The 9,811-nt window shown below is 31.2% G+C and overlaps 1 protein-coding gene across 1 annotated transcript in view; it reads right to left on the minus strand.

Annotated features, from left to right (window-relative positions):
- Window positions 1-8,820, minus strand: part of LOC129915518 (protein kibra) — a 57,252-nt gene extending 48,432 nt beyond the window's left edge. Inside the window, exons 1-2 of the mRNA XM_055995090.1 lie at window positions 8,313-8,820; window positions 1,859-2,362 (exon numbers count right to left, since the gene is read on the minus strand). Coding sequence (XP_055851065.1) covers window positions 1,859-1,989 — 131 coding nt within the window. The 5' untranslated portion in view covers window positions 1,990-2,362; window positions 8,313-8,820. The remainder of the gene's footprint in view (window positions 1-1,858; window positions 2,363-8,312) is intronic.
- Between the last annotated feature and the right edge of the window lie 991 nt (window positions 8,821-9,811).

The following is a 9,811-nucleotide window of genomic DNA, read 5'->3' on the forward strand; positions in this document are numbered from 1 at the left end:
CACGTTTTTGAGATATTACCATGCAAAACATCACAAAAATAGTGTTTTGGACGTTCAAAATTCAATATCTCAAAAACTTTTCACGTTAGAGCTATTCTAATGCTAGATTCAAATTAAGCAGGTGAAAGGCCATTAGAAAAGTATAATTTAGTTTCTATTAAAAATTATTTCTCGCCAATATTACTGTCATTTACGGAAAAATGAATCTTAAAAACCGTTTTTTTGTCTTTTTCAATTTTTCTCAATATTTTCTAAAACAAAAGTATAGTTTTTCCACACAATCTTAAATAATAGGTTTTAATCTAAATAATTTCATTTCAAACTTTTCAAAAATCAAAAATTTTTTCGGTAACTTTTTTGATTGAAAAATAGTCTATTTTTTCAAATTAAATTCGTCAAAAATCCAAAAATTCACTTTTTGCTCAAAAAACATTTTTAATAGATAGAAAACAAAACAAAGTAGTTTTTAACCAAGTTTTGTTGAAATCCAACCATTTTTGTAAAAGATAAAAATAAAAAATAAAAAAATCGTATTTTTGCATTTTTTCCAATATTTTTGAGGTTATAGAAAAAAATTGTTTGAGTAAAAGTTGTAGACATTTATACTACCTACAACTTTTGCATTTGACTTTTTTCGATGGGACGTCTAGTTTTGACAGAAATCGTAAAAAACCATGATTTTTGACACCCACCCCACTTTTTCGACCACCCACCCCCTTTCCCCCAATTTTTTTGTGGGCAATTTATTTTTCCCCTTTCATACACCATTTATCCTAAATTTTCCCACCACCCATATGCTGCTAATAATTTGTTCAACTTTTGCCCTCTGAAAACCGGATTGGCACTGGTCTACAAACCAAAATAAATGAAACTAACACAAAAAAAAAAAAAAACACAATAACGAAATAAAAAAAAATAAATAAACTCAATCAATCCCTTCAAATTCCTTTGAAAAAAAAAATACAAAAACGAAAAAAAAAATAATAATAATAAAAACACGACAGATGCGGAATGCTGGCTTTTTATTCAATCCAATTCACCATACCATCAGACAGACATACACACAAACACAGACTTCAATTAACTTTCAAGGTAACCCCTCTCTCATATACAACACAACAATTATTATTATTAGTTGATTCGGGTTTAAATTTAAAAGCAAAGCAGCAAAAAATAATGCTCATCTGGCAGTGCCTCGCTGGAATGCGGTCCGTAGCCCCCATAGGTTATGTCGTAAATTGTTTTCTTCTATCTCACTCTATATCATAGCAATAACCATATCTATCCGTTTCGATCTCTCCCATTTCAATTTATAAACATTTCACTGATTTCTTCCCATAAACATGTTGATAACAAAAAAAAAAAAAAAAATACAGTGCACATAAATTTTTTTGTTTTTCTTCGAATGAACGTACGACGACGAGGGGACAAATTATCATTTTTGATTCTTTTTTTTTTTTTTTTGTTTATCATAAATTCAGTTATCAATTATTCATGTCTCGTTGGGAGGAGAGAAAAAATAAATTATTTTTATTAGGTGGGTAACGGGCGATGACTGTGGAATGCGCTCTGTGGTAAAATTTGATATGAGGTGAGGTGAACTCTATCCAAAGAGAAACGTCAACTTCATAAAAAAAAAACCCAAATATATGATCTTTCCTTTCAGTCAAATCAAATTAATAGCCGCGTTCCTTTGGTGGTAGAAATCTAGTACTACTAACTACACATCTTATCTACTCAAACAGATCATGTGTTAATTGTAGTACTAGATTCTAGATCCACTAATCCTTTACTCATTCTAACGGTTTAATATCACCCTAAAAAAAAACTCTTGTAAATTAGAATTAAAAGTACATACCGATCGCGTGGATCCAGCCATGTTGTCTTCTTCGTATTGTGGTCAATGTAGTAAATTTTTCCATCATAATCCTTAGCAACATCCCAACCATCTGGCAGTGGAAATTCACCATGATTGTGTATTTTTGGCATAATTTCAATCGGAATTCGACCAGCAAAAACAAATTAAGAATTTCCAACGAAAAATAATTTTTCTCGTCTCCGTTGGCTGCGGCAGCGGCGAATTGATTTTTATTTTTTTTTTTTTCAACGAATTCACTGTTTTTCTTTTTTTTGCTCTTTATTTTTGCAGATTTTAGGATTTAATATTTTGGATTTTTAAAATTTAATTCACACGATCATAACGGCGTACACGCGTACTTCACTCGATGGAATTGAATTTACTATATCCATCAGTTTCATATTCATTTATTTATTTTTTTTTCTTGTGGTTGAGTTATAGATAAAGTTGCAGACACGATTGCATTTTTTTGTATTTATTTTTGTTTTTTTTTGTTAAATGTATCTAGAAACAGAAAGAAAATATATAATTTAATATTTTGTTGTTAAATTTTAGTTTATAATAATTTAGAGAGAGCTTAAAGGACATCTGCGCTTATCACTTAACTAATTTTATTTGATTCAATCCAACCATCACAAAAATATAATACAAACAATGTCTTTGTTGAGAGAGAGAAAAAATAAAAGAGAGAACAGAGAATTTATGATGAATTCCATGTTGGGAAATTCCTTAGAGAAAAACAAATAAACATCACATCAGAGCATATTTTAACTCCCTCTCTCATTTAAACTTTGTTGTTGTTGTTTCTTTTTCTATGAGGGAAGTTGTTATAAAATAAAAGAAGTAAAGTAAAAAAAAAACTGCACAAATAATGTACCTAACCTAGGTACAATTTGATTGAAATAAAGTTGTTGTTATTTTTCCTCTCATTTTGTTCAATCAATATTGTATTAAATGAAAAATTGAAGAAGGAAATTTATCAGCAGCCTTTAAGGGGTTGTGTTGTTATAATAAAAATGTTGTATGTGCCTCGCGCATCTCATTCACTCTTTTGAGTTAAAATGAATGACAAATATCCCGTTCCCGTGTTGTATACGCAGCGCAGCACACAGCACATTCCGATCTACAAAAACAAAATATACAGCAACATTGTATACACAAGATTTTAAGAAAAAGAGAGTTGACTCAACACACGAGTAAGTTAAAATGCTTGAAGAAAGAAAGAGAGAGACTGAATGATCTTTATATTCGTAATCGGAATACAATGAACGTCAACGATGGCAATGGAAACAAATTCAAACGCAAAATAAAATAAAAAAAAAAAAACGTAAAGAATTTATTTTTTGTTTACGTAGGTAAACTCACTGTGGGGTATAATATAATCTATCATATGTACACACTTTGAGGGTGGAAATATTTAAAATTTAAAAAATAAGCAAGATGAAAGGTAGTTTATTTTAATATGTACGAAGAAAAAAAGTTTTTGATCAAAAATAATTGAAATTTATATTTTTTGTTAAGCATCGATTTTAAGTTAGTCGATAATTTAATTTAATGTAATGAAAATTGCGTTTAACAAGTTTAACAAGCCTATTATAAGAAAAGCAACCCTAGAGGAGAATATGTTGGTATTGCCAGAGCAAACTGGATTTTATAGAATATAGAAAACTATGCGAGTAAAATTAATTTCTATAGCCGCATTCCTTTTGAATTGGTAGACTACTCATGAGTAGATGATTAATTTTATAGTACTACAATTAACACATGATCTGCAAGAAAAGATAGGAGCTTGCTGTAGTAGATTTCTATTCATGAATCATGAGTAGAATACCACCTCCAAAAGAACGCAGCATACAAGCTGCCTACCTTTATCAAAAGTAACCTTCATCAAAAGTAACTAAAAACGTTAACAAATTTGACTTTACACCTTGCTGATTGAAACTACTTCTTTAATGAATTAGAAGAACTATCGGAACTCTCAGGCAATAGCCTACTGAACTTTGTCAAGTCCTCCAAATGGCTCGAACAACCATAGCATTCATAGGTTAACACTTTTTCATGAAGTTACAATACTTCAGGGTATCACAAGGGATCTACATTGATCTAAGTGTGACGGTAACAAAATCAACTGTCAGCCCATATAACCTAACCTAACCTAACCTTGCTGATTGAAGATCACTTCAGATTATGACACAAAGGGAAGCAAATGTCAAAAATATGAGTAGAAAGTAATGTATCATACTCAGAAGGCAAACTTCCATACCATTTACCAAAATATCTTCCAGTTAATCCCATACGTTTTTATAAGATTTTAAACCTCTATTTGAGTGTTTGAGGTTATCAACACATTAAAAAGTTATCATCATAACCTTCTTCAAGAATTAGGATGAAACGTAATGAAATGAAATGATCGACATCTGGAGCTTCTTACAGATCTACTACATTTTTTGCCAAAGCCGGTAGAGTATTCTGCTTTTTGGTTTAAAAAAACCAAGCGCTGTGTTCCTTTGGGTGTTCAAAATTCAAGTGAAAAAAAGAGGGTTCTAAAATATTAAAATAGTCACCGTACACGATTAGAGTTGTACCGACATTGTAACGAAATAACCTTCATTAAATGTCGAAAAATGTTGTCATTTTTATCCATTACTTGGTTGGCAGTTAAACAAATTTTATATAATATCATAAACTAAATCATGGTACTTTTGGAAGTTTGAGCAGAAGCACAGCAATCTGCATTCGCAAATAAAGTTTTATCACGACATCACCTTAGCTTTAAACAATCATCAAGAGAAAAGCATTTGCTACTATATGGATATGGCCTTTACCCATAAACTTCATTCACTAGCTTTTTCCTCAACACTTATTAATATTATTTTTTCTTTCTTCTAGGAACTCTTTTGTGCGAGTGAAGGATCTAAAATCACCAAAAATATCCATTAAAACTGGAGTTGCCCAAGAATAAAAAATTGGCCCAGGTTTCCGGTACAAACTCATCCTAATTGGAAGTTAGAACTACTGTGTCCTAGACGAACTAGAGGACGAAGCAGTTGTTCGGCTAGAAACTGAAATTACCAGATGGAACTAATTTGACAGCCAAACGCAACCCCAAGTATTTAGGAATCAATTTTAACGAGCTCCTGAGTGAATCTACGAGAATGAAAATATCATAATGTGGGACAAGTATCTTTTGCAATCTGAAAAGAAATCGCCAACCACCCCAATCAACTAATGAGAAAGATGACAACCCAACAAAGTCATTTCGAACTCTAGGTACCTTTGTGATTTGAATATCCTGGATGAGCACTTAATCCCAACTGACTCTGACAACGAGGAATTATTTAACTTTTAAGCCGATATGCAATCGGTTTACTAAGGCGGCTAAATGTCAAGCCACTACAATCATTACCATAACTAGTACAAGGGAAACAATCCTAGAGAAATTGTAACTCACGATAGCCTACATTTTTGTTTTATTTGAAAGGTAAAGACAGGTCGCCCTACTATCGTAGGGCTCAAATTAACATCCAAATGTCAAAAATATTCAAAAAATCTATGTAGGTAAGTTGAGAAAAAAAGTTTTTGTTCACATCTACAGGCAATTGAATTAATACTTCTCACTCACAGAAATTCACATTTATCAGAACATTTTTCGTGAACATATGTTTTAAATTCTATCAATTTCAAATACTATTAAGGCACATGTAGCAGCTGGGTTAATATAGGTGAATGAAATTTGTGACATTTCGCTGGCTGAGAATTATAGGGTTGTATGTCTGCAGGGGTTTCAACCTTATAATTCTCGGTCAGCGATTTGTCAAAAAAAGTAAATTTTTCTCTCTGATACAAACGTAAAAAAAAAAGAAATATAACTTCAAATAAAATTGCAAATTGATCAAGTGTCTCCCGATAAGTCAACTGATAAGTCCAAATGAGTTCCATCGATACGAAAAACCAACATTTTTGTAAGACCTAAATAACGTAAAAAGCTTTAATTATAGCCCTGTTCCTTTGGGAGGTGGCAAAGTACTACTAGTACCTAGTTTACTAACGATTTTCAATGGAACGAACTTTCAACAAATTCAATACAAATCGTTTCTACTCGGGAAAAAGAGCATGAGTAGACAATAGTACTAGATTAACCAAAACATCTAGGTACTATTAGTAGAATACCACCTCCAATGGAACATGACTTCTATCAGACATTATAACTTTTTAAATTTTTGTCAGAAATGGTGACACATCATTGAATGCAACTTGTGACTTGTGCTTATAGTTGCATTGGTTCTTTAAAATTATTTTAGTAGGTCTTACAAAGATGTATGGTTGGGTGTATGTTCATTTGTTCCTTCATAACTTTTTAAATATTTATCATAATTCAAAACCTGAGGTGTTTTTAGAATCGTCTTGATAGTGCACTGGTTATATAGGCTATGTTACAATTACATTATATTGCATATACCACACTCTGATGATACAAAGTTTTGTATGTGATTATCTTGATAAAGTCCAAAGAAAAAAAAAAATTTTGGGCATACAAAAAAATTGAACTTAACAAAAACCAGGAAGGTTTCACTACCAACGACACTCCAAAGACTTATTATTATTTTATCCACTGATTGTTATAAGTAACATATAAAACTGCTATAATTAACAATATTTCTGTTGCTATATTGTTTTGTGACAAAAGATTATCTTAATTGAACCTTTGATTTCAAAAATTACTTAATCAGATTAGTTAGGGTTTAACCTAAAAGTATTTAAATAAAAACAAAGATTAATCTAAATGTAAACAAACTTTTAAGCACTTGAGAATTGTCGAAAAAATTTCTGAACGTGGGAAAAATGCTATTATCTCAAAATTTTTGACTTTAAAATAGAGGACTTATAGCCGTTTGCTGAATCGAAACTTAAGCATTTATGTTCAGCATAAATCCTTATGTGATAGTTTACGCAGAGGAAAAAGTAGTGATTAAGAGTTTATGTTCAACATAAATTATTTAAGTTTCGATTCAGCAAATGGCCCTTAGATCTTTTACAAAACATCAAACAAAACAATTTCAAAATCAATTTGAGGAACAAAACTAAATATTTTGAATATTTTTGTTTTAATATGAAATCTGGCAGCACCACACACATATCCGTCGAATAAAATATTCTCCTCGTCCCTTCTGTCTTTTCATCCAAATGCGTGATCAGTCGGGTGGATCGACCACATTGCACACACACACACACACATACATACGTTCTATAGCAACCATTAACCGTCCGTCCATGTGCACACACAGATTTCTCACTTCATCTTTTATTTTTTTCCTCCATCATGCCTACCTACACTAATATTTCTAGTATCAATGTATTTGTGCACATTCCAAATGTACGTATGTCGTTGGTACAAAATGAGAAGCAAACCAGCAAGAGAATGTATGTTTGCTTGTAAATATATATTATGCCGCGCGCAAGAAAATTCCATTCGACAACAACAAAATATACGTACAAAGAATACGATCGGCAGCGGCGGCGGCGGATCGGTCGAATCGACTTGACTCGACTCTTGAGTTCAGTTCAGCGCAACACGATGAATATTTTTTATTTTTCTTCTACTATACTCCTTTCATTGCCCTCTGTTTTTTCTCTACAACCTCATACTCCTCTCTCTTCTCTCTTTTCTATCATTTTAGTAAAGTATCAGTATCTATTCTATAATATGTTTTTTTTCTGGTTTGTCAGAGATATTTTTATTGTATACTCCTCATAGAGAGATACACGCAGATGTATCTACTAAGTGTATCTATGTTTTTTTTTTTTTGTTAAAAAACTGTTTCAAGCAACATATCCATGCATATAGTATCCATACAGTTGAACAAATTTTTAAGAAGATCATTTAAATTAGATTTAGCTTAGACAACAAAAATTAAGATATTTTTAAAGTCTTAAAAGTTAAATAAAATTAATAATCAAACATCATGACAACAATGTTCCTTGAAAAATGTTGCAAAAGATCAAAAAGATCCCATCTCGAAAGTTATCCATTATTTCCAATTTTTTTTCAAATTTTTCAAGCGAAATTCTTTTTTGTTTATTATAAATTTTTTTTGTTGTTTCACCAAAATGTATAAAATTTTAATTTTCTACTCAATTTACACACAAGCAACAACACACAAACAAACAAACACACACACACAACCAAACACTCTTGAAACACTTTTTTTTTGTGTTGCACACACAAATGTAGTAAAACACCCATCGTTGGAGTGTTGGTGTGACACAATAATTTTCACTTGAAATTCCAATCTAGTTAAGTATACAACTTTTTTTTTTTTTTTCTTATTCTTCTTTTGTAATTAATCTTTGGTTTAAAATATTTTTGAATCTACTCAACAAAAAGTTGCATTGCAATAACACACTGTGAACTATAAAAATTAAAAAAAAAAAAAAAATGAGAAAAATTTATTACATTTTTTTTTATAAATGCTGATGAGGCGAGAAAAAAACTGCTGATGATGGTAGTTTTAATTCGGGGTTCTTGGTATTTTGTAGTGGTGATTGATTATAATCCAAAAGGAAACGTTGTTGAATTAATAAATGAATCTATTAATTATGATTATTTATTTAAAAGATGAATGAAGATATACAGTTTTAATCGCGCGCGGCAGCGGCGACACAAAACTGCTGTGTTGCGGAGAGTTAGCGACGAAGAAGTAAACGACGACGACAAACGGCAAACATAATTGTGCTATTCACCACAATATTTTTTTTTTGGTTTTTTTTTTAATTTTCTTATGAACCATTCACTTGATTATACTCTTGGGAGCACACGAAAAAACAACAACAACAAAAATTTTAATTTATGAAACAACAGAACAAAAAAAAAAAGGAAACTATCTTCTCAACATCAACAAAACGGACGAATGAAACCTATTCCGCTTCTTAACTTGCTCGCTAATCATGGACTAATAAAATTCATTGGATGGCTGCAGCACTGCGGCTCTCAACGAATTCGAAACGTTGTGTATTTTCTCATAGATACACACTAATACAAATGTATAAACAGAGAAAAAATATAATGTTGCTATCGAGAAGAGTGTTTATATGGAAATGTTTATAGGAAAAATATGTTGCAAAGGAAAATTTGTGTATTTTGTTCAGTTAATTTCGGAACCCATTCATCGAGTTAAGATTATTTGAATCTGGGGTTTGTGTAGGAGATAAGGTAATGTGAGAAAAATAAAATTTTTATAAAGTAGTGGTAGGGTTGTAGGATGTCTTTTTTAACCAGTATATGACAAGATTTGTGATTTGTGACTTAAATAAATTTATTGTGATGAGAATTGTAATTTAAATAGAATAATTTATGTGAAGAAGAAAGTAGAAATAAAGTCATTTTATATTTAAATTAAGAATAAAATGAGTGATGTCAAAATGTTTTGTCTTTGTGCCGTAGAAACATGAAGGGAAACTGGTAAAAGAACAATAACCAATGGAAAAAAGCGGTTTAAGTAAGACGACTGCCATTGTGGTTTTAGATACGGAAATAGAAGTCTTCCTGGTGAGGAATTCTAAGCAGTCGCAGGTCCACAGACAGAGAGAGGCTATCGAACGAATCAATCTGGAAAAAAATCTGCGTATTTAAGCTGTCAGACTTTTGAATTCGTTATATCAGCACTCATAGTGTTATACAACTGCATACTAACGTTTTGGTTATACCTCCACTAAAAATTATTGGTTTTGCACTCTAATTCGTTTGGTCAGCGTTAACCCAGGATAGCCCAAATTTTTTTTTTATACCAGCATTTGTTCAAAAGACACAATAAAAACCTTTTTTCTATCAGAAACCGAAAAAGTTATGATATTTTTTCTTTTGTAAAAATTGTTAGTTTAAAAAAATGGTTTGTTTGCCCAAAGTTAGCCTAGGATAACCCAACTTTTATTTTCGCTATCCTACCTTTAGTTTAA

Source organism: Episyrphus balteatus, chromosome 3, assembly GCF_945859705.1.
Source record: "Episyrphus balteatus chromosome 3, idEpiBalt1.1, whole genome shotgun sequence".
Classification (NCBI taxonomy): domain Eukaryota; kingdom Metazoa; phylum Arthropoda; class Insecta; order Diptera; family Syrphidae; genus Episyrphus; species Episyrphus balteatus.